A 26,511-nucleotide genomic window follows, 5' to 3' on the forward strand; every position below is an offset into this window, starting at 1 on the left:
AATTTCATTCCATTTTTTTCTAACTCCGCAGTGAACAATGAATGTAATTTACTACCACGCAAATCACTTCTCAGTTCCCGTTTTTCATACCTTACAACAATCAGCTTCTGTTTATCAGAGTAGAGTGCACTTCGAAACGTTCAGTATTGGAAATATTGATTTTTACAATGCAATTTATTTTTATGTTATAGAACATAACAGTAGTTATTTGCATGCGGAGTGTGAGCGACTACTTATGAAAAGTAATTGAGCGCGATTGCAGCAGGTTTTTGAGGCACTCGCGGATAGTCATAGGCTTTGTAAAGTGTTATGATTGCTTATGTATGGCCTTCTGTGATCAGTTGTCGCTTACTAAGAACATATATATATATATATATATCATTGCTATCCTAACGAGTAAAAAAATGGGCATCAAAACCGTCGTAGTCACATTTCAAAGTATGGTATTTTTGACTTTTAAAATGTCAACTTATCAGTAAGGTATAGAGAACTACAAAACATGTAAGGTTTGTTTTCCTTTCCAATTTTTGTAACTACATTAACCCGGTATATTTTTCAAACAAACTAATATTTGACACCACCTTCCACATTTTTGTTTATACAGGATGGCTCCAAGCCGACTGGCACATTTCAAACTTGAATATTGCTTGGCGTGGTGGGAACTGAAATGGGAAAGAACTCCACGTTGTAAGGTCAGTCGCAGCGGAGCATTGGAGCACAGAACATTGTGTTACATTAGTTCGTAGTTATGACAAAACTAAGTCCGTGCCAGAAGTACAACGTTTCTTTAGACGAAACTTTGTCTCTCCACGTTCTCAGGAGTTTGCACTGTTCTTGGAGCTTCATGTTTCACATCCAACACACTACCAGTCTTCAAACTTTTTCACTCAAGCCAATATGGTACGAGACGGAACTTTACCATATCGAACAACATTACAATTTCGTCTAAAAAAAAGTTGCACTTCTGGCACAGACTTAGTTTCATAATAACTACGAACTGAGGTAACACAATGTTCTGTGCTCCAATGTGACTGACCATATAACGTGGCGTTCTTTCCTCTTTCGATTCCCATCCCACCAACCAATATAAGTTACTACGCCTGCGCAATATTCAAGTTTGAAATGTGTCAGTCGCCTCGGCGCCACCCTGTACTGTACTATGCACTATGTATTACAAATTGTCTTTCATGTGTTTATTTTAAAAGTTATAATTAGATATATCATCTGCAGTATTTCTCAGAACCCGATTCAACCGTTGTCAAATTTTATGCTTTGGACTGGAGTACCTCTGAAACGTGGCGCCAAAGTTCCACCAAAATAATAGGTACTCCCATGCGCAAAAAAAATTGCGCGTATACTGTAACTCAAGATTTTTAGCATTTATTCAATTTTCCTTACGTTTATGGGTAAAATTCAGTTATTAGCATGTGGAGATAATAGAAAGCAATCCATCTAAGGAGATATTTCCAAAAAATATAATAAAATAATAAAAATATAAGCAAAAAACAAAATTATGCTCGGTTTTGTGTATACTGGCAACGATGATTTCTAGGGATTTTTTCAGTAGCAGATCACAATTGCGGAGGGAATTCAGTAGGGGAATCGAGGAGTTGGACAAGGAACTCGATAGTGGACTAAAATGTTGCATTTATTGGTTAAAACCTAGTGTGTAGATTGCCTGCCAAATATAAATTAGCTTCTGTAACTAAGATGTCGTACGAAAATATAGAATTAAAAAGAAAAACTCTTATCTTAAGGTTCGAAGCGATACGCACCATGGTTATGAAGATTATTTCTTTTAAAAAAAGAGCCAACACAACGTAGCCTCCGTGGTTAGGTGGGTAGAGTGGCGGAGTCGTAGTTACTTTATTATTTTGACACCACATCGAATCCCATCCCATCCCATCCCATTTTTTTTTTTTTTTTTTTTTTTTTACAAAACGTTATAATTTTCATGTTAATAAGAACCGAAGCAATATAATAAGGACAACTTACTGATATTTTGCTGTAATGACATATTTATCCAGGATTAGAAAACTATTGTTAATAGCTATTGTTTTCTATTCATGCTGTTGTATAGTTTCTCTCATCCTGTTTTCTTGGGGAAAAAACAATTTTGTCTCCAACGAAGTGTGAAGGATGTATACGGACAGAAAAAGAATCTTAGTACCAAACGTGATTTATCGTGATGAAGTGGACTAGTTTGCCATTATTTAAAAAAAAAAAAAAGAAAAAAAATGGAGTTGGCTTTTCTTTAGGTTTTAGCTAAAAAAAAATATTTTTTTCTTTATAAGACTATACTTTATGAGGCAAGGTGTGTGATCATACCCACAAATTTAGCTAGGGAGTGAAAGATAATTGTTTATACAAACATTTTACAGGTTTAGTTGCGTGAAACACCAATACACCATGGTCTCGCTTATCCGACCATCCTTTATTCCACATACCATATAATCCGATATATCATTGCAAATAGCACCAATCGGCAAGAAGATCTCCAAGTTGTGGTCTTAATCTATTTTTCATGCTGTGGAGTCTATCGCCTAGCGCGCCCGTCTACACCTTGACTCATACGTTTATCATTCAGTGCAGACACGTATCCAGGTTTTCTATTCGGAGGGGGCCCAACACGAATCCTCGTAAGCACGTAATTCTAATGTTTTTAAATATCAATAATAATAATTAATAATAATAATAATAATAATAATAATAATAATAATAATAATAATAATAATGCAACAGTTCTGTACCTCTCTTAAACTTTTTCCTACTTTTCATTTATAAACCGGTTTATTTTGGAAACTGCATTATAGCACAAACAAAATGAAACATATTTTCGAGAGAAATGTAACTAAAGAAAACTGTCTGCTACGTATATCACATAACAAAAATAGCAAGAAGACATGGAGTGTATCGTTCTAATATATTAAAGTTAAAAACAGAACGGAAACGAAATGTTAATCCTATTTAAGACTGTTCTTTAATTCCACCTGGTCAGTGGCGTATTTACGATTTTGTTTCGGGAGGGGCTTTGCTAACTTTCGGGGGGGGGGGCTTTGCCTGGAAATGTGAAAATTCTGCAAGATATTTCATTTACTTTACTATACTAAGTAAGATTTCGTGGGGGGCTTAAGCCCGAAAGCCACCCCCCTAAATACGCCACTGCACCTGGCATAATGGCATTATGGTATGTTCTTAGAATTATAACAAGACAACAGCACATTGCCCAAAGTTTGGACACTGACTACTAGTAAACTGATATAAAAGAACCTCAAAAGGGTAAAGGCAAGTTTATTAAAAAGTGCTTGAGTTTCGGAGAGAGACAGCTCTCAGGCCCTCACGCTGGATACGTCCCTGATTCAGTGCAGTGCAGTTATTTGTTATAAAACATTATTATTAGATGCGTAATATGTAAAATTATATCATAAGTTTTACTTTTAATAGGTCTTTTCTTAACACATCCATATTATCCAGCGTTCTGCCTGCCTGTTTATGTCGGATAAGCGAAACTCTATTCCATTTCCAAAGCTAGCATATACATGAACTAGAATTGTATCGTCCTAGAACAGGCAATAGTCTGAAATGCTTATATTAAAATGCTGGAATAAAAAAAGCATAAGTACTGTTTTGGAAGCGTGAGAACAAATTAAAAACAATTCAATATATTTCCTAGGTATCAGATTATCATCTTATTATGTCGATGTGTATTCTTTTTTAAACATATTTTTAAAGTTATACTATTCGCAATATTCCTAAGGAAATCTAAAGAAAAACTTCTTGTGCCTCTTATGGCAAAGCGGCTTAAGTGCATGGTCCGAAACCGATTCCCACGTTAAGGTATAGATAAAGTTCCCGTACTTCAAAAATGTAAATCCGGGACGCTACTAAATTACGAGAATCTTTGAAATGCTTAAAACTGAAAGAAGTGTTGAATACTAATTTACTTTCCTCCATTAGATAGAGTTGTTCAAGTATTACGTTATCACATTTTTATTCATTTCACTAGATCTTCCAAGGACGCCAATTTCTCTGTAAATTGGGGGGGGGGGGGCATTCAAATGCAGAAGAGATATATATATGAAGATTTTAAGACAAATTACACTCAAATAATGCCAAATATTGTATATTCATAAATACAAAGGAGACCTACATGAGCTTTGAGCGGGCCCGGCCCCCAGGATCGGCGCCCTTGCCTTCTTCCTAGTTAAGCAAACGTAAGCAGATGATTTACTCCCTCCCCCTGGTAAGCAAAATTGTTTGTTTTTTTTTTTTTTTTCCTCAAGATCTGTTGTGTTTCGTGAAATAACAGCAGGAATTTCCTGATTACTTAACCATCTAAATGAATGTTTTCACTTAGAGCCATACCGTCGATTCGCGTTGCCTAGGACTAAAATAAATTAAGGGTCAATAATGAAGATGAGACTTCCATATCAAACATGAAGAGACATGTGGATCGGAGATCTTTCTTTGTTCCAACTTTGATTTTTTCAAATCCATGATGGGAAATTATATTATGAGTACAATTTTCGATATTAATAGTATACAATCGTAAAAATATCTTACAAAACGATGGTTTATTGCAAAATACTTTGACTCAAAGAATAAATTACAAGTAATAAACTTGTTACTTTTCCTGAAGAGTCTAAGTCGTGAATGAGACGGAAGCTGTCGAGCGTAGTGCTTGGAACGATTGCCTCACTTGTTCTACCTTCCCGTGGCGCAGCCTTGATTCGACTTGATCCTAAACGGATTATTCAGAAGTCGAAATCGGAAGATGTTTCCCATTTTTCCAAAACACTCTTGGTCGATTACAATCTGCCTCACTCGTGAGGGGACAATCCCATGCCGTAAGCGTCGGTGGACCACCGATAGGCAACTAGTGACATGTCTCCAAAAATTGGCGGTCCCGCAGCCAAAAATTTTTCCCACTTCCGTTTTGAAAATTATACCACCACCGGCAGAGAAGCGACGGAACGCCAACGAACCACAAAATTATTCCCCTAAAATACGTTAAATCGCCGATATGCGTAATTTCTTTGCATCAAGATGAGTTTAGAAACATTTTTAAAAAAATAAAACGAAAGTGCCCTGAGCTGGGCGTGAACCATGAACCTTAGGGTTACTAATTGCATGTTCTTCCGAATTCGTCACGGAGGCGATTATGAAGACACAGCTCGTAGAGTGATAAATCGTTGAAGTCTTTTTAATATTTCTAATCAGAGTGCTTCTTTAACCGTGTATATTTGAAGACAACTGTTCGGAATAAAATCAAATGCACTCGTCGTGTAATTTTATAACAAAATGGCAAGCGTCTATTTACTTTTTTCATAGTTCTTTCATATTCACTTGCTAGTGATCGGCGACAGTTGCCAACTAAATTCATACAATTATACGCACCCACCTCAAGATTTTTCACTTCATGATGTAAAGGCAGGAGTTACTCTTGACCCCCGGAGCTCAAATATTGTCCTTATAATAACAATTCGTCAGGGAAAAATAATATATAATAATAACAGCATGCACATGACTGGCGATAGTTCATATTGGTCCCTTTACGATTCTCCGTGACAAATCAAACGAGCGCGGACCAAAATGAAGTCCTCGTTCTTACGTTGTGGTAACTTCAATACCCCCGATTCTAGATATCTGTTTCGACTCGACGAATCCCTGCCACTAGTGGCACGCTAGCGGCAATCCTTCGACGCGTCGCTATATCGACGATCGCCATTTACCGGCAAGTGAGCCACTAGGAGTTGGCGACGTTTACGGCATGGGGAAGCTAATAAACAAACAAAAAAAAAAAAAAATAATAAATCTAAAACCTTATAAAAAAGTTTTCTGAAAAGTTACGTCTAGCAAAATCATTTGTTGGTATTCCAGAACTGTGAATTCACCTTTATTCATAATTTACTTCTATCGTAGTTTTGATATGAGAATGATATGTCTGAAACTAACACAGGTCATTAATACTTTTTTTTTTTTTTTTTTTTTTTTTGCTTTACTCAGATTTAGCAGTTTTACTTAACAGTCAGTCAATTTGGATCTGTGATATCAGAGTTTTAGAGATTTCCTTATTTTTTTCATTTCTAAAAAAGTTTGCAAATAACACCATTAACGTATCTCTTTCGATATTTCCATATGTAATGGCTTGGTCACTCCCAGTATATTTCAAACAATAAAATATTTACGGTGTCTTACTCCATTAATCCGAACTACATTTTATATCCAACAACTCTGTGCATTTTCCCTTAAATCTGCAAACTTTCTACTAGGTTAAAACTCAGTATTTTCTATTTTCTTCCTTTCTTGCTAAAACGAAAGTGTTCTTTAGACAACCTGGAATGATGACTCTATACTACATTATGTTGCATAGAGCATTTTATGTAGCATATCATTTGACAGTTGGACACTTTCTTTTTATATTGAAAGCAACAGGGATTAAGTCCTTCTACACTTATATGATAAGTAAACACATTCTTTTTAATTCGTGGAATTGTGCCAATGCACTAGGTTCAGAGAGTTTTTAATTTAAGATGATGATAATAATAATAATAATAATAATAATAATAATAATAATAATAATAATAATAATAATAATAATAATAATAATAATAATAATAATAATAATAATAATTATTATTATTATTATTATTATTATTATTATTATTATTATTATTATTATTATTATTATTATTATTATTATTTTATTGACTTAGGTTTTCCTGAATATTAAGCAATATTTCACAAAAAGCTGGTATTTTTAAACAAATGTGTTCGATATCAAGTTTTCATAAAAGTAGTCACTTTCTCCTATTAATAATTTCAGAGGGGCCGCGGTGGCTCAGTGATAAAGCGTTCACCTTTGGTGCATGGGATCCTTGGTTCGACCCCAGCTCACACCAAGTGAATTTTGTGGAGGAGAAATACCATGTGCATGGGTTTTCTCGGGGTTCTCCCGTTTTCTCCCACTTTTTCATTCCACCATTGCATTCATTTCTCATCATCACCGTGTCCTTTAGCCTAGCCGGTATAACCGTGGGTCGTAAAACTTAAAGATTTGATTTCAAATATTTCCAACCCAAACAGTTGCAGGAAGTATGTCATTTCGAATAAAACAAACTACTCTATAAAATTCTGAGTATTATTATTTTTTATATATACAATTCTAGCGGACCTTATTTCTAAATCGAAGGGTAAGAAGACTAAATTCACTCTCTTATTATTATAAATTCATTTCAATTGAAGCAGTTAAAATAGTTGGGAAAAATTAGAAAGCCATACCCTATATTCCAGTGTGCCACAACCGGATAACGTGGCACACTGGCGTGCCCAGCAAAATGAACAGTGTGACGCAAACTTTTACCTATTATTTACAAGAATATTTGTCGAGTTTATTTTATTTATTATTATGAACGATTCTTCCACGGATCAGCTCTCTGTATACAATTAAACAAACAAGTATCACATTGAGGGAATGAGTGTAATTATTTACTTTAATAGTAATAGAAATGTATATTTTTTTGTATTTTCTACCGGGAATAACTGCATCCGGTCTAGAAAGCTGGGACTAACAACAAAGGAACCCGATGTGCTAAACACACACCACCTACGCACTTCAATACACCAACGGAGGTGCAGACTATTCATGAATTAAAGTCTTTCACTCAATGTATTCTCCTAACATGTCTCCCAGCGATTACAACATTTTTTGGTATCTCAATCACTTCCTAGTAGGATAGCTTTACCTAGAGACCACTGATTAACCTGGTATTGGATGTTCACTTTCTTACCTTTGGAGTTGACAGTCATCGGTTGGACAATCTCACACGCAAATATCTAATATTAACAACGTTTCTTCTATAATTTCGTAATATTGTATTATTTCTTTGTATTATTTATTAGGTTGGTTAGGCTTGTTTCAACACTTTTCTCTTTGCACCTACTTATTACCTATACCTTAACGTTGGATAAAAATACATTAGCTCTCACCGGGAATCAAATCCAGAACCAATGGACTTAAACCATTTGGCAACAACAAGGCACATTTAAATAGAAGTTTCGATTTTGTTAGGAAAATTGTGATTAGGTGTAACATTTAAAAATATAGTTAAGAATGGGTACGGATGAAACGCACTGAATATTCTCGCTCGAATTTCTTAAACTGACTCGTGTTAGGCTGCAGCTATTACTGAAACATTTATTTGGGAAATGCGAATAAAATGATGTGTTTTTGGAAAACTTTGTTCGAAGCAACTTATGTCCAAAAGTAAAGTACCCATTGGTCATATTTCTGTTAGAAATAAATTATGCCATATATTAGAATTATTAAAGAAATAATTGTATCTGAACTATGAGCAAAAGCGTCTGAGTACTTTCTGAGAAATCGTCAAAAAAGTCATCCCCAAGAATAAAATATCCCTTGTGTATCTTTTCACGACAAACGAGTTAGGCTATTTATGAAATACGAACAAAATTGCCAGAATCATTCTCGACAAAATCGTAAGGTAAAAATTGCCCCAAAAAGTAATAAACCACTTCTAGCTTTTTAGGATAATGGAATTATACCATATCGTTAGGTTATTTATGTGACATTCATTTATGAAATATGAACAAAATTGCGTCAGGCGTTAATGGGAAAATCGTCGGAGAAGAGTAAACTACCTCTTCTGAATGTTTACAGGACGAACGAGTTGTGTCATATTGTTAGGTTATTAATGATACAATTATTTATGAAATGTGATTGAGAAAATTGCTCGAAAAAACGCAACCCATACAGTAAATTACACCTTATGTATTTTTTTCAGAGCAATGATTCAAACTATATTTGTAAAAAAAATAAGCAAAATCTTTACAGCTATTTTTGAAACAATTTAATTATTTTAAATTTTCATCCTTCAGTAAACTACCCTTATTTTTAGGTGTCGGAGAATATAGAATTCGAAACGATAAAGTGTTATAAAAACTTCATGTCTAGACTTAGGTCCAGATACGTCGAACAGTATGGCCTCTATTTGAATGCATGTAAAAGCGTGACGAACCAACAAACGAACAGATGGACAGACATCAAAATCACTTTTTCGATATGTGGGGGCGTGAAACTTGAATTCATTGAAATCTCGAATTCGATTTTTATCACTATTACTACAATTTCTTCTTTGGTCGCTTGAACGTGAAAAAGAATAGGAATACAACGACACGTAAGGTGATAATTTGTAATTCCCAAAATTTAATGAGTTACGTTTAATGTGTTGCCATGCTAGAAAAAAAGATTATGCCTGTTTGTTATATCATTTTAATATCAGTTTTTCACACTACTATATAATGTAGAAATATGGTATGATTACTGTTCATATTCATTCTGTATTTGGAAATATTCGTGTTCCGTATGCATAGATTTGTATAATTTAGTTACGTTCAACGAAAGCATTCTTGCACTTGTGGATATGAAAAAAAGAGAGAGAAAGTCAATACTCTAAAAAGGAAAAAACAAGCACACACACACACACACACACACATAAACGATCATTTAACATCAGGTCGATGTAACAAGGGGTAAGACTGCACAGATTTTCAAGGTCGCGTATGTTCTTCCTGACACACAAACCCGAAGTGAGTTGTCTGCTGTTCAAGAACGGGAAGTAACATACAAGACTATAAACTGAAAACAATAACTGCTTCCAATAGTACACGTATTCTAATACTGAATAAATACGTCGATTAAAGGATACTACCAATAAATTATTTCCTTATTATATTGTTTCGGTTCTTATTAACATCAAAATTATACACTTCCTATAATGTTTTGTAAAAAAAAAAAAAAAAAAAAAAAAGAATGGGATTCGATGTGGTGTCAAAATAATAAAATAACTACGACTCCGCCACTCTACCCACCTAACCACGGAGGCTATGTTGTGTTGCCTCTTTTTTTTAAAGAAATAATCTTCATAACCATGGTGCGTATCGCTTCGAACCTTAAGATAAGAGTTTTTCTTTTTAATTCTATATTTTCGTACGACATCTTAGTTGCAGAAGCTAATTTATATTTGGCAGGCAATCTACACACTAGGTTTTAACGAATAAATGCAACATTTTAGTCCACTATCGAGTTCCTTGATCCAGCTACTCGATTCCCCTACTGAATTCCCTCCGCAATTGTGATCTGCTACTGAAAAAATCCCTAGAAATCATCGTTGCCAGTATACACAAAACCGAGCATAATTTTGTTTTTTGCTTATATTTTTATTATTTTATTATATTTTTTGGAAATATCTCCTTAGATGGATTGCTTTCTATTATCTCCACATACTAATAACTGAATTTTACCCATAAACGTAAGGAAAATTGAATAAATGCTAAAAATCTTGAGTTACAGTATACGCGCAATTTTTTTTTTGCGCATGGGAGTACATAGTAGTAACGTTCGAAAATTTTCGAGCTATATAATTTATTGATGGCAGAGGAATGTTGTTCTTAGTTGTGACACTTGGAAGGTTCTCGGACTACCGGCTTGAGGGGTCAAAAGTAATGTTGGTGACTATGTTATTATATAAGAATATAATTTTCATATGGAGTGATGTTAAATGTGTTGTGTAATCGTGGGCCGAGCAAATAATTTTTTTAGTATCAGACATTATTCTAATATGCTCAGAAATCTTAACAATTATCGCTCTTACTGTAAATTCTGATTTCTGAATTGCACTTCCAAGTTTTTGGCTTTTTCCTGGAGCCTTGTTCACTGAGGATAAAGATAGAAATAAAATAAATAAAAAGGAATATACTCAGCGGGGAAGGTACTTCTAATAACTACTGCTTGTTACTTGTGAAGTGGTGGTGTAAAACGCTGTGGAATGGCGCCTTCAAGTTGTGCATTCATTTTTTCAGGTGCCTGCCATTTCACAGCCTGCCACATCACCACTATTCTTCCTTGTAAGGCCATTTCTTTCTATTTCCCTGAATTTTACTTTGTTTACTTCAATTTTTATCTTCGGGCCGCGGTGGCTCAGTGGTAGAGCGTTTACTTCTGGTGCATGGGGTCCTTGGTTCGATCCCAGCACGCGCCAAGTGGACTTTGTGGTGGACAAACACTGTGTGTGGATTTTCTCGGGATTCTCCCGTTTCCCTCCACTTTCTTCCACCACTTTATTCATTTCTCATTATCACCGTCACCTTTAGCCTAGCTGGCATAACCGTGAGACCTAAAACTCAAAGATTTCATTTTATTTTTTAAAATTATTTTTATCCTACGTAAATAAGGCGCCAGGGGAGAGCTGAAAACTTGAAAGTATAAGGAATTCAGGAATAAAAATTTAAAGTAAGTGACATTTTGTTAATCACTTGATCTTTTAATCAGTTTTGACAGGTAAATTATCATTTAAAAAAAAAAAATAATAATAAAGTGACAAATCCAGATCTACTTGCATACGTAGTGGTAGTACATAAGAAATTTCTTGTTATTGTGCTGAAATAGCCGGGGATCATCAGAGGTGGCAGAATGAGAGAAGAAAAATTATATTAAATATGTTTTAAAGAAAAATGAAACATGACATCAGAAAAGGAAAATAGTAAAAGTACAGTGATGGAGAATAAAAGAATCTGAGCGCCTAGTAGACGGGGACTCGAACCGGTACCCTGTGCTTCAACTTTTGCTGTATTAATTAAACCAGTAACACAATTGGTCATCTGTATTTACCTTGTAGTTCAATATATATGCATCTACAAAAATTTTTAATAGCCCTCTCCGCTGGTGTAGTTAGCGCGTGCACTTGTCATTTGTGTACCGGGTTCCGAATTCTGTTACTGGTTGAAGAACATTGAAAGAAAACAAGAGGAAAAAAAAAAGGTGAACGGAAAATTCCAACGCTTTGTGGTGGTTTGGATTCTTCATATAGTATTGATTCTGAAAAGAGTGGTAAACTTCGACAAACAATAACAATGTAAATAATTAATAACCTATAATTTTAAACCTGCCATGAGTAAATTTAAGCTAAATATTCCTTAATTTAATATAATTAATGCTCAGTTTTCGGGCAATATTGTGCTTGCCTTTCCGCTGTTAATTTTAATTCGCCAAAAGTTTTCAGTACTCGCGAGGCTTTCTTCTGTCGAGTGTGAAGATGGGGAAAAGAGTTCCATATTGACAGAACATTTTAGAATAGTTAATTGGATATATACGTAATAATCTGAACGAGTAATTTGTACAGTAGAAGCACTGTTCCTTGTGCATTCTTATTCTTGTTTTCCCATTAAGAAATACACACTAGTAACATTGAATCACTTGGAAGGGAAACACGTTTCAGAAGACGTAAGAGGAATCATTGCTGCAAAAATTATCCATTCAGATGATTAGATATGCCCAATTACATATCCTGGATTTTCTCAGTAAGGAACCATTTCTCTGAGAGAAGAACGTAGACTGAAAGTATTTGAGAACAAGATCCTGAGACGAATATTCGGACCCAAGAGGAACGGGAATGGGGAATGGTGGAAACTTCATAACGAGAAACTACATAACTTATACGGTTTACTAAACATTGTTGAGTTAATCAAATCTAGGAGGCTTGGGTAGGCAGGTCACCTAGCTAGAATGGAAGAAAGTAGAAACGCTTTCAGTTTTAACTGGAAGACCAACCAGAAAACAACCATTAGGAAGAGCTAGGCGCGGATGGGAGGATAATATTTAAATGGATCTCGCAGAAATAAGAATATAAAGTAGAAACTGAATCCAGTTGGCTAAGTGTAGAAGTCAGTGGAGAGCTTTTGTGAACGCGGCATTGAACCTTCGGGTTCCATAGGTCATAGAGTGAGTGAGTTAGGAACAATTTCTCCCTGACTTTTGCACAGACTTGATTAAAAGTCCAGTTGAAAAGTTTCGGTGAATTGAAACTAAGCAAATAAAAACAAGCAAGAAACTTTTATGGGAGTAAACTCTTCTTCCTTATCGTGCCACTTCTGATGATGTCCGACGCTTCGTATTTACAAATTATTGTTCGTAATTACATCGTCTTCCATTCATATGCGTATTTTATTAGTCGTATTCAATATAGACATTTGTAGGTACTCTGCGGAAAAAAAAAAGATGAAGAATCTGTGATGTTTCACGTTGTTTCTATGATGGTTTTCAGAACATACAGATGTGAAAAATGATATTGAAGTGAACGCCATAAGGACCTCGCAGCGCCTTAGCAAAGAAGTAGAATAGAAACATTAATTGCAAGGAAACAATTGTCTTTATTCATCTATTACATAATGTAAATGGACATTTCTTGGATTTATTAGTGTTTTGTATGTGAAAATGCTGACTGACACGGAGCGAATAATACAAGTACTGTTCAGTGTAATGAGTGACTGAACCACATACATCATCATGTTGTTGAATTTTGTTTTACTACCCGGAACACCTTAATTCAGTCCACTTAAATCGACTTTTTAAAAGTTTTTCGTTTCATTTAATTTTAAATGCAAGCAAAGCAAGACTTCCGTGAACTAAAGTTTATTTGACTTGCTAATAAGAAACATAGTTATTATTGGTTTAGTTTTAATATTATTTTCTTCATGTCATTTGATCATACACTTCCGTTTACGTTTTGGCAGAGGTAATATTGGACGCAATTAAACAGGAGAAACGAACCGGTCAGGTCATTAAGAATACATTATGTTTTGAGACCGTCGAATTTCAGCACTAATTCTAAAAGCATTGTCAACATAGTGAAACGGGAAAAAATTAAAATATATCAGAAATAGGATAGAAATAAGGAATAACATTTTCTTACTGTAAACGTATCCACATATTTTCATTCCTGTTGCTAGCTGTAAGCATATGTAGCAAAGACGGTTATCTTGATCCTTTGTCTGAAGCGACGATGGAGGTGTCGATGATGTTGCACCTACTTTTGTTTCAATATTCTCGTGAGTAAGGTGTTGTTCTGGTTAGACTTAAGCTTCTTAACAACAAAAATTAGTTCAACACTGTACACTCATGTCCAAAATGATTGTCGCATATCTATAACTGTCTTCTTGTAAAAATATAATTTGATAATGATTTTGCAGGGTACTTTTAATACTGATACTATGTCTATAATCGGAAAATGTATATTTGTGGTAAATTCCATAGGAAGAAAATTACAAATACGAAAATTAGAGTGAGTAAAACAAAATGTTGCTAAATGGACAAGAAAGTTTTATTTTCGTTGTATTGTTCTTATTGATATTATACACATACTAACATTTTAAGAAATACCGGGTGAATTCGTTATCAAATTATATTCCTAGAACAACATATTTATAGACATGCAACAATAATTTTGGACATGAGTGTACCTTCATTCCATCTCGGTTAAGAAAAGTACTTCACCGTCTCAAGATACGTTAACGCCGACTGGCATTATCGAATCATGTACAGCAGAGTTCCTCAACTTATTTCATATCACAACCCCCTTTTTTTTATCATACCTTCTTGCTAGGACACCCACCCTTTTGATTATTGCCGAGTGACCAAGGACAAACTGGCTGTCACTCGTTTTTCCTTGTTGACTGCCGACAGTGTGTGGGGTATCCACTTGCTAAACTTGTGACTTCCGTATCCCATGCAGGTCCTAATTGTTTCAGCGGAAACATAGAACCTTTCTGCAAGTTCATCATACGTTGGACTACTGTCCTCCTCGATGGCTGTTTTCAGGGCCTCGTCATCCAACACATGTGATCACCCACTGCGAGGTTCATCCGAAAGGTTCACATCTCGCGAGTGGAATTTCTGAAACCAAACCCTGCGGTGCATTCGTTCACGGTATTCTTCCCAAATGGCTGACATATGCGGCGACTTAATACGGCAGCTGACAGGCCCACTTTAAGACCATACAACAAACACACGCGAACAAGCTGCTTAGATACCTCCATTTCTCTTCGACACTGAACAAGCTATGACTGCTGTGTGTGCGCAACGTGCTTGTATTACTGAAGGTAGGTGGTCAGACTAACTCCCGATCATTTGGCAGGTACGTGCGTCATTTCGTTTCCCGTCTGTGAGTTAATGATTAATGGGACATCAAAAAAGGCAAGAACTTTTTTGGTTGCCTTGTAATTAAATAATCCATATGTTTTGTAAAAAAGAAAATCAATCCTTAGTTTTCGAGGAAGATATTTATTTTCGTTAGGGTAGAGAAGCACCTGTCTCCGACGATGTCATCGTAACATTGTAATAGAGAGCAAAACCTGTACCAGTTTGAAATTTTAAGAAAAGCTTTTTCGAATATTTTTGTGCTTGAAAAATTCCATTGAAATAACTATTCCAGACATACGTGAAAACTTGGCTATGTTCCATTTCATTAACAACTTAAAAATATTTCCCTCGCACATTTGTGATAAAATAGAACAATGAAAAGTATTCCATTATAACCATATTATAAGCAACATTTCGAACACAGACTTCACAAAACTTTTCCCGGCTTCATAAAAATTCCATTAATTCAATGTTATGCACTACCACCAGGGGCGTAGTTGTTCTTTTTACGAGCATGTATTTTGCTAATCGGTCTCTTCCTCTTCCAAGCTGCCGCTACTTACCCACGCTACCAAGGGATTGGTTGAGTCAGGCGCTGCCAAATGGAGGATTTTTTAACTATTTCAGAAGATAAGAGCAATGTAGATATAAATGCGCTTCCCTGTGTTAAGAAGTAAAACTTCCTGTCATATGCCCAATATTACTGTATGCGGTGGCAATACTTATTGCGACTCTAAATGTAAACCTATCTTTTTCTGTCAGTGTTATTAATATTTTTAGAGATGCATCAATATTGTCTTGCACTGAAGAGCAAAACTTTATTTTAACTGAAACACTACTTTAATATTTCAAGTAATAATAATAATAATAATAATAATAATAATAATAATAATAATAATAAATCTTCAACGTTAAAGAAATAGGCGGTTGCACAGCTATGTAATCCATAGCACCAGCCGTACCTGATACATATTATGAAATGGTAAATAAACCGATAGTACCCAAACTACATTTACTAAGTCAATGAACTATATATACCTGGAATGCTGTTACACTTTGTAAGAAAACGAGGAAAAAATCTACACAGAATCGGGAATACTTACTGAAATTAAAATATTAAAAATCCTTGTATCGGCGTATAAGACGTATTCTGTTTTTTTTAGATTTATTGTCAAAGCGATAAAACTGCGTCTTAAACGCCGGAAAATATGATGTCATCTTCCCTTTTTCACATTTTTGTCGTTCTTGTTAATGCTTCTAGAATATAAACAAAGCACGAAAGTAGCATCAACAAATTTTTATCGTTGTATTAAATGAGTTATGGGTGTTAAAATACGCATGGAATTATGCACTCGCTACATTAGAGACAAGTCTGAAAATTCTGATTTATGTGGTTCAGTGTAAAATTTGCCCGGTCCTGATTCAGAACATTATTTAAATTGACAGATTTTCTGGTTTGTTAGAAGTAGTACAATGACAATATCTTCTACTTACAGAATGTTATAAGTACTCCAGTATCGAAGTCAATAAAAATAGATTTCAAACCTATAAAAGTACCCCCAGATTCCAAATCACCAACAGAAGTAGCTATTATTACATTTGATCGTGAGTATCTTATATACATTGACTGAGATAACATAAGTGTATGCGGTGGATGGTCTTTTTTTATTTTTATTAATATTTTTTAAAGAAGTTTTTTTTTGTATTTTTATTATTTCTTTTTCGTTATAATCATTGTTTCGGAATTTATTTTGTGATTTTTTTTTCAGAATCATATGAAGCCTTTTTTCTTTCTTTTCTATTTATTTATTTATTTATTATTATTTTTTTTTCAATGTTAAGAGCACAGTATTTTGTCAGTTTTATCGAAAGTTTTATTTCACAGTTTTTTAAAAATTTATTTTGATATTTTATAATGAAATGTTTGCATGCAAACTTGCCTATAATTTACTCTGAATAACGTTCAGCATTTTGCGTGGTGTCTCATACTTAAAACCAAAGTTTTGTTACAATATATCCAGAATTATCCAGGACAGAAAGGTAAGCTATAAGATAATAACTAAGTAATAGGTACAAAGCAGTAGCTACGATTGAGTTCGAATTCTTCCTTGTGCAACTGTAATACAGTATGTTTCAAAAGTCCCTTACCACCCTTTTTAAAATCCGTACGGATGTATTTATATTAAACTTCATGTAGGAAATACACAATAGGGCTAGGGGCACACCTTTTTTATTATGGTTCGCGAACAGCCGCCACCTTGAATTTCAATTTTTACTTAAAACGATAGGTGGGTCAATGTGATACATAGCCTTCGGCTAGAATTTGCTCAGGATGTCAAATCTAAAATCAGAATTCATGAAAGAAATTACGGACAATAATAATTCACGTTTACCTGTTGCACAATGTACTCCACATGTGACACGGGTGACGTTGTGGATGACGCTGATTGAAATTGACTGCTACTGCACGGACACTTCTCTCACCTCACAGTTTGACGATCTGGATGCGTTCCTTAGTTGTCAACGGCATTGTTCACCACCTACAAAAAGAGGAATAAGTTCTCACCAAATGAGAATACATGAAATCTGATTTCAGATTTGACATCCTGAGCAAATTCTAGCCTAAGGTCATATTTCACATGACCCACCTATCTTTTGAAGTAAAAAAAATGAAATTCAAGATGGCGGCCGTTCGCGAACCATTATCCAAAAGGTGTGCCCCTAGCCCTATTGTATATTTCTACATCAAGTTCAATATAAATACATCGGTACGGATTTTAAAAGAGGTGGTAAGGGACTTTTGAAACACCCTGTATGTCTGCAGGTAATTAGAAATTGAAATTATACTGACTTAATCATGTAAATGGTGATGGCGAATTTACGCTATGTTTCAGTGACTCCTTGTCATCTTATTCATGTGTATTAAAAAAAATATGCTCCTCGTAGAACTAGATCAGGGTCATTGAAAACTCAGGGGAAATGGTGCACAGGGAAGTTCAGAGAACTAGATCAGGGTTCCTACTGGTCAGGAAAGTCATTGAAAACTCAGGGGAAATGGTGCACAGGGAAGTTCAGAGAACTAGATCAGGGTTCCTACTGGTCAGGGAAGTCATTGAAAACTCAGGGGAAATGGTGCACAGGGAAGTTCAGAGAACTAGATCAGGGTTCCTACTGGTCAGGGAAGTCATTGAAAACTCAGGGGAAATGGTGCAAGTCAGGGAAGTTCAGGGGAAAAGACTGGAAATCATGGAAAGTCAGTGAAATTTTATAAAATATATGTTTTCTAACATTAAGTGTATACCAATTTCAGCTTAGCCAACCATTATAATGAACGTTGTTCAGATTTTTATAGAAGGTAAGTGAATGTACGTATGAGCAGTTGATTACCATTTGTCTCTATAGAGTAAATGTTTTCATATATACATATTCACCGTTATTTATTCCTTATTTATATGTCAACGTCATCCGACACCTGTCATGAAAGTCAGGGAGATTTTTGCCAGAGGTCAAGGAAAGTCAGGGAAATCGATTTCTCCAGATCAGTAGGAACCCTGTAGATATTTTGATCATTGCCTCCATTTAGTCGAGACAATTTTAATGTTCCTGGAGTCACTCAACATTTTTGTTAAATGAAAAAAATTGAATTACAATTCTGTGATTTATAACGCAGTGAGGTGATTGTTTTATAGTTGGGACACAGATATTGATATAATTGGCAAGTTAGAAAGAAAAATTTCATATATTTAGTATGACATTTGTCAAGTAAGGTAAATATGTCAAGCTGGTTACTTAAAAGAATTTAATTAACCGCAGCTGTTTAGAATACAGTTCGAAAAACTAAAGAGGAATAAATCAACACAGTTTGAAATGGGAAAAAATATACCATGTTTTAAGCAACACCAATATTTAGTACTACTGTAATGGATTAACCGTGCCGATGCGTTAGCCACTACGCCATCCAGAACAGCCAAACACCCTCTCACTCCTGTAATCAGTGCTCTCCACTCAGATCACATGGCTTGGTAGCACAGCCTAGCTGCTGTGCTTGGACATTCCACTGTCCATATATATTGCAGACTGGGTGGCGTAGTGGTTAACGCATCGGCACGGTATGTCGGAGATCCCACGTTCGAGTCCTGGTCCAGTCATGCACTTTGCACGCTGTGTATTATTGAATTCGCACCTACAAAAGATTCTAGTGTGTAAAAATAAGTTTAAAGTCGTTGTTCCTCCTTTCATTAATAAAGGTGTTCCTTAGGAAACTGATCAAAAAGCGTATTTTTTAAAAATATACGCATGAAGATCATGACAACAGGTCATTGAAACGTAGCGTCCATTTGCTTCATCATTTGGGTGCTTTAATGAGTATAATTTTAATTTTTAATATGCTTTCTATTACTTCATTTAGTAATATCTGTAGATAGTTTTATTTTCATCGACGTTTAGAATGTGAACGAAATAATAGTGGAAGAGAAATTACTTTCACTCAAATTAATAGTACTTAATCGCATACGTTCCCCCCCTCCCAAAAAAAATTACAAAATGATTACGTTAAAGCAGCCTTTCCCAACCTTTTCCACACTGCGGCTTCCCTTTGGCGTCTATAATACATGTGAAGGACCCCTTGCAATATATAGGTTAGTGTTTATATGTTTCTCCATGTTAGTATATATATTGTAATATCCTATGTGATGTCGTAAACAAGCAGTTCCACGCTTCAGTGTTTACAAACAACACCACATGGTTCGGCAAGAGGATCTTCCACCAGAGGGACCTGTAATCACGTGCAGACGACGGCTTCTAGCCCCTCCCATGGAGCAGAAGAAGACATCGGAGCAGCAGCGCCACCGCCTCCCAAAAGGACCCTATAAATTGGATGGACAAAGGCAATTCGACACCAGTTCTCTGGTGACCTTCCTCTAGTCTGCTACGGGACTCTTGGAGTAACCTAACCCCAGGCCTCTAGTCTGCTACGGGACTACGCCTATCCTTTCTCCTGGCTTTGCCTGCTTCGGGGCTCTGTCTGGGAATCCAAACCTCAGCCACTTTGCCTGCTTCGGGGCTCTGTTGGCCATCTAACCTACCCACTGCTTGCTTCGGAGCTTTGGGAACCTAATTCCACTCCACTTTGCCTGCTTCGGGGCTCTGTTGGAGATCCTGTCTGCGACCACTTGGTCAAAGACTACCTTTTACTCACCCTTTTAAATAGAGACCAAATTGTATAGTATTTTGTACAAATACTCATATAGTGGATTTTTATAATAAAACTGGTAGTGGGAGTCGATTCCGGACACTCTTTTTATTAACTGCTCTACCTCTTCCTTATATATGAGACAAAAATACACAAAGTTTTACAATATATATAGTGTGTTTTTTTTTTTCTTTCTTTGCAGTGGTATAATCATGTTAGAGTAGTATTATGCTACTTGACTAAGATGTTGCAAATATATAAATAAATCCAGTACGTAAACAGAACTAAACCACAATAGCCTACCCATCATAATATTTACAGTTAATGTAAGAATCATTGGTAATGTATGTGGAAGTCGTGAAAATTAAAGAAAGAAAAACTTGCAGGTTAAGAGAAAATTTATATCCTTAAGCGAAAATCCGCCTCAGCATCAAGTCTATTCCTGTACTTATTCTTCAGATAAGAAAGAGCAGAAAACGTTGATTCACAAAGGTATGTCATGGCAAACGGCATTAAGCATCCTAGCGCCCTTTTCGAGATTTCGGGATACACTGATCGCGCATGCAGCCAGAAATCAGTCAGTATGGAGGATGAATACTTCATTTTCATAACGGAGTCACGAAAGTTCCAACAACTGATCTTTTTCGTTGTTCAGCAACTCATTTTCTGTTTCTAGGAAAGGATGTTTTACCCACTGCAATGTTTCTTTGTTTAATGGGAAATGAAATGGGAAATCAGAAGGAAGATCTTCAGTTGTTGACAAGAAATCGCTGAGGGAAGAGAAAGAATCATATTCTTTTTTGTTTAGGCAGCGGGACCAAACGTTCAGTTTCTTGATTGTTGCTTCAATCTTGTCTTGAACCCTAAATGTAGTAACACTTTTGCCTTAAAGGATTGTATTTAGGGAGTTTATAAAGCTGAAAATATCTTACATGTATGCTAGAATTGAGAGCCAAGTGAAATCGTTCAGACGGCAATTCAGTTCAAATTTGGAGTCTAAAAGAAATAACCTCACTTCATCGCGGAGGTTGAAAAGACTGGTCAAGACTCTTCCACGAGATGACAATCGAATTTCGGAATGTAGCAGGAGGTGTTGTTGGTCACTCCCCATTTCATTGCAGTGCATTGAATAATCGAGAGTTAAGAGGACGAGACTTTGATATAATTCACAATTTATCTGTTTAAAGAACAAAAGGTCTTCTTGTATGGTACTGTCGTGTTCATATCTGACAGAAACTAATAAATTTGGCTTATCAGAAACGTCCATACTTTCGTCCAGTTGCAAAGTGAAGTATTCACTGTCCATCACTCGTACTATTAACATGACCTTTACATTTCCAGCCAATTCTTCGATTCTTCTTATGATTGTATTGTTAGATAATGAAATTGAAGATAACTCGTTTGATAATTTTCCCCAAACATTGGGCGTGTCATCATTTTGGCAGCTGGAAGAACTAACTCTTTACTAATTGTGTGAGATAGCCCTTTTTTCGCAACTAATAGAACTACTTCATAAGAAGCAAACACTGCCTTTTCGTTATTTTGTCCATAGGAAATGTTCTTAAGTATCTTTTTCGAAGCACTAAGTTCTGTTAGCTTGTTTCTAAAATACTCAACCGGTTTTTTAACCAGCTCAGAATGTTTACTTTCTACATGTCTGTGCAGTTCCGATGGTTTCATGCACTAATTCGATAACACTTCGCCACAAACAACACACTACGGCTTTTTAATACCGTTTGCCTCAACTACAGTAAATCCCATATCTAAATATTTATCACAATATTTGCGTAATTTCTTTTGAACTCGCACAGTTTCCTTGTTTTCTGCTTCTATAGTGTCACTAGTTTCGCTTCTTCCGCGTTTTAGCGAACCTAATTTTAGCCATCAATCCATTATGTGGATTTCACACACATATACTCCCGATAAACACGATGCCTTAGCTTCAAAAGTACACTACTGTACACTAACACCAACTACCAAGTGTAGATGTGTTCTGGAATATGATTCAGAGTATTTCTTTCCAACCCTTTCAAGACTTGCATTCGGAACTTGATAAACTAATAGTCAGGAGCAAACTTCTCTGCCCAGATGCTCAAGAACCACAGCGTAAGTTCAATGCACCCAGTTTGTTAAAAATATGGACAGGGTTGTACCAGCCGCATCTCACTCGCCAGATTTTCTCTTACCACCTACCTAATGCGGCAATTCAGTAAAATCATTTGTAAATAAATAATCTGGAGGAAACAGCATTTTTCGCACTTGTAACAACAAAAGCTATGGAAACGGTGCAGGGGGGAAGGAGAAAGAATGTATGTATCACAGAAAATAGCTTGGGTCAAGGATTTTTGACAAATGAAAGAATGCGGAAGAATTTCTCATTCCCTCTCTCCGTTTTGAGTCACCTATTTTGTCAAAGAAGATTTTCGTTTGAAGATATTTTACAGCATGTACATCAGTCTTTACACGCCTTTTGGCTGTCAAAAAAAAAAAATCCATACATACATACATATATATATATATATATATATATATATATATATATATATATATATATATATATATACAGGCAACCTCTTGTAGGTTGAATATCACTTCTCACGCAAATTGACTTCTTATTAATTCGATTATTTAACTTAAAATGGTGTATTTCCCACCACTATGTGCGCCTTTGTTAGATTGGCTTGCGGACTCCAGGTTGGGAAAGGCTGCGATAAAGGATACAGTATGATCCTTGATTATTTCTTTCTTTTTTTTTTTTTTTTCTGATCAAAATTCAGTTGATAATTAAACAGTACATAACATTAGAAAAGTGAGAAAGATATTGCCCAGTGTAGTGAAAAATTACACAAATGTGCAAGAGAAGTTAAGATTTAAAAACAGTCGAGAAAGTTCGTAGTTGATATTATTAATAATGATGATAGTATTTCCAGGATATATGATTCCCAGTGGGGACACTCGGTCGAAAAAGTGTAAAAGCTTTTTTAGGTCAATCATCCTGATTGAGGTTTTCTTGGGTTTTCTTCATTCACATCGGGATGGTACTTGACATACAGGTCTCAGGCCGCTTTCTTTCTTCCTTCCCATTCCCCGGATAGTGGGATCGCCGAGGGACATCATCCCTCGTACGTGACGGGCTAACGACCATAGATGCCGAAAGCCCAGAAATCTAATTCGTAATTCCAGGGTGTATGAGAAGCTCACCTTCATGATATTACGTGCTGTCTACTAATTGTCCCTAGAGAAAAAAATGGTGAACATTGAACGTAAAATTTTGTATTACAGATTCATGCAAACATTGGCTTGGACATAGAAAATCAAAACCAGTAAACGCCCTTCTGATGGATTTTTTAAATCTAACACTCATTTCGTAAAATGTATTTCCATATTCATAACAAATTTTGCTGGTCTGAAGCGGCCTAATGTAAACAGAGCACGACCGTAGTATCCAGTTCATTAACAATTGAACAACTGTGGTCCGTTTTGGAGACACGAATCCGGCATTGGTTTTCGCTTCCATCCTCTCACTGAACTGAGTGATCCACTATACGCGAAATGGTATAATAATCCACTCGCCACCATTTGTGACCTCTGCGACTTCATTCCACGTTCTATCAGAACTCACCTGAGGGCAAAAGGTGGTCCAACGCCATATTAATCTGATTTGTTGAACATTTTTCAGATTTTTCCATTGTATTGATCAGTAGCTGTACTATCAGAATTAAAATTGTTCTAGTACAGAACATTGACTCTGCAAGAGGACGCTTTTCTCCCAACGTTTATGATATGTGGAAAGGCCGGTAAGGTTAATGTAAGTGATCTGTTTCCTGTTCTACACAGGAGGCTGTTACAGCGGAAACTCGGTGGAGAGCGGTACGTCGGAATAATGATGAACACAAAGTTCAACAGTGGCATCGTGGTATTTTCTTAAGATTTTGGGCTGCTAAACTTGACCACTTGTATTCGACTGATCCTTATACACACACATCATACCCGAACTGAACAATGGCTAAGCGGTTAGCGTACGCGCCTTTGACGTGGGAGACCCGGGTTCGATTCCCGGCGGGAGCTCATGTGGTTCGGATTCCACGTTAATCAGTAGGTCCACGTCTCATATAGCCTCGCTGCTGAAAGGGACGCTAAACTAAAATCAACTAAACTAAACTCAACCGAACTGAACAAAACCTTTAAATGAGATTTAGCAGAATCTCTTCTCAAATGTTATACTGTATTACTTTTTCTTGTAATAATTTAAATAATAAGCTAAGACAATAATTAGAAAGGTTTAGTTTCAAGTAATACTGCATGTGCATGAGGAAATTGGGAATTTGTAGGATTACTGTTGTAGGTGCCTGGTAATGGATGTTCATGAAGGTTTTCAAGAATTATTTTCACTTTTATTTTTTATATTTTCCATTAAACTGTACTGAAAATATTTGAATTTATGAATACTTAAGTCTTATTTGATACCACTACCACTAGATATCAACAAGCTTGAAAAAAATATCAGAATTCTAAACTGTTAAGGGTCAATCATGGTTTACCTGTCAGTTGATAGAGCATTCTCCCAGCAAGCGGGAGATTGAGTTTTGACTTTCCAATAGTCTTCTAGGTTTTTTGAGTTGTAATTGATACTGGATTGGTATCTTCAAGAAATTAACATATATGTTTACTGTATATTTTTGTAATGTACAACATTATTTGATCCATTTGAAGAACTGTGTAGTTAAAATATTGATCAGTAAAAAGTAAGTAATGCGTAGAAACTACTAAATATATAACCAGCAATAGTGTTCGCAGAATTTAAAAGGGGGGAGGGACTTGAAACTCTCAAGTTCATATCGTTTCAGGAATTTTCAATACATATATTAATATATAAATTTTAATAATGATATCTTGTTCAAGGGAGATTAAATCCTGAAAACCCGCTTTTGTTTACGCCATTTTATACCAGGGTCGATTCCTTACGCTAAATGGAACAAAGCAATCGTTGGAAATATAATCAGACAACCTTAAAATAAATGCTACAGATGTAGGGAACTGTCAGTCAACGATGTGTCGAAGATACACCTTCCAAAATCAAACATCGTAGTTAAAAATGCCAAAATCGAAAGTCACATAAGTAAAATTTTCGATGTATTGCTGCTGCGTGTAAGTTGCATACATCATCATATTTGCAAAGAAAAGAATATTCTTTTGTGAATACACTGTAATGCCTATCCATTTTTTAATTTTTTTTATTTACTTGATTTTGAGTTCAACGTCCCGTTCTTCACCGAGGCTATATTGGACATGAACCTAAAGCTTAACGTGTGATCCGAACCACGTGAGCTGGATATTGAACCCGTCTCTCTAAGCGATTTATTATTATTGTTATTAAACATAGGTCAAACCACACTTGTATAAGCGTTAGGAAGCATGAGCAATTTTGTCGTCTGGTTCTTTGAAAACAAGTAATATGATTTTTTTAGCTTGGCGTTTACAGTCTGATTCGATGAATTCCCTCTTAAATTTATTTTCACAGTGAGGTGCATAGAGACAGGTTGATCATTTTTATTAAGCAAATATATTTTACTTTAAGGTGAGAGAAACTGTGCAACACTGGTTAAACCATTCGGAAAGTTACTGACAAACGCATCTTTCGGAAAATGGAATCTACTTTGTAAAATGAATGTGCAACCCATTGTATTCAATGATAAAATATAACTTACGGTTCAGCATAATAAAGATTAAGTACTTTCGATGATGTCTCCAGCAGAATGAGGTTGTAATCGTCTAAATAAAATAAGCGTAATAGGTTCAAAAGGAGAGTTAGGATTAGACGAAGGGATGATAAAAAGGTTTATGTAAATATTGAACACAGGAAACCAATACAGCGCTGAAAGTGCTGAAACAAGGTGTTACGGAAGAAAGAGATATTTTTTTTTTTTTCATCTAAAGTTAGGATTTGGAAAAAGAAAAAAAAAATGTTAGTTTGTGGAACTGGTCTATTTTGAAAAATGTCTGAGATTGTGATAAACAAGTGTTGTATTTTATTTTAAATGTGTATTACGTTGATATGTCTTCTTCCTTATTCATAATTTTCAATTTAAGACGCTGAAACGTCTTTCACCTCTATTTTCGAAGCAATATTTTTTTGTACTCCTTGTGTTGGAAGTTCTTTGTTCCACTTGGATAGGGAAACAGTAATGAAAGATTGTTATTGCATGTTTTAACAGTGTTTCAATACACACACACACATACACTGCATGTTATTGCATGTTGTAACAATGCTTCAATACACACGCTACATGCTAATTTTGACTGTTAGATTGCAATGACTGTAGTA

At 35.5% G+C, this 26,511-nt stretch overlaps 1 protein-coding gene across 2 annotated transcripts in view; it reads left to right on the top strand.

Annotated features, from left to right (window-relative positions):
• Tmem131 (Transmembrane protein 131) overlaps positions 1 to 26,511 on the top strand; it is a 159,893-nt gene that overhangs the window by 65,478 nt on the left and 67,904 nt on the right. For both annotated transcript variants that reach the window (XM_081739196.1, XM_081739195.1), the window contains exon 10: positions 16,492 to 16,600. In XM_081739196.1, coding sequence (XP_081595322.1) covers positions 16,492 to 16,600 — 109 coding nt within the window. The remainder of the gene's footprint in view (positions 1 to 16,491; positions 16,601 to 26,511) is intronic.

The sequence above is a fragment of the Thermobia domestica genome, chromosome 14 (assembly GCF_964235325.1).
Source record: "Thermobia domestica chromosome 14, izTheDome1.hap1.1, whole genome shotgun sequence".
Taxonomy (NCBI): domain Eukaryota; kingdom Metazoa; phylum Arthropoda; class Insecta; order Zygentoma; family Lepismatidae; genus Thermobia; species Thermobia domestica.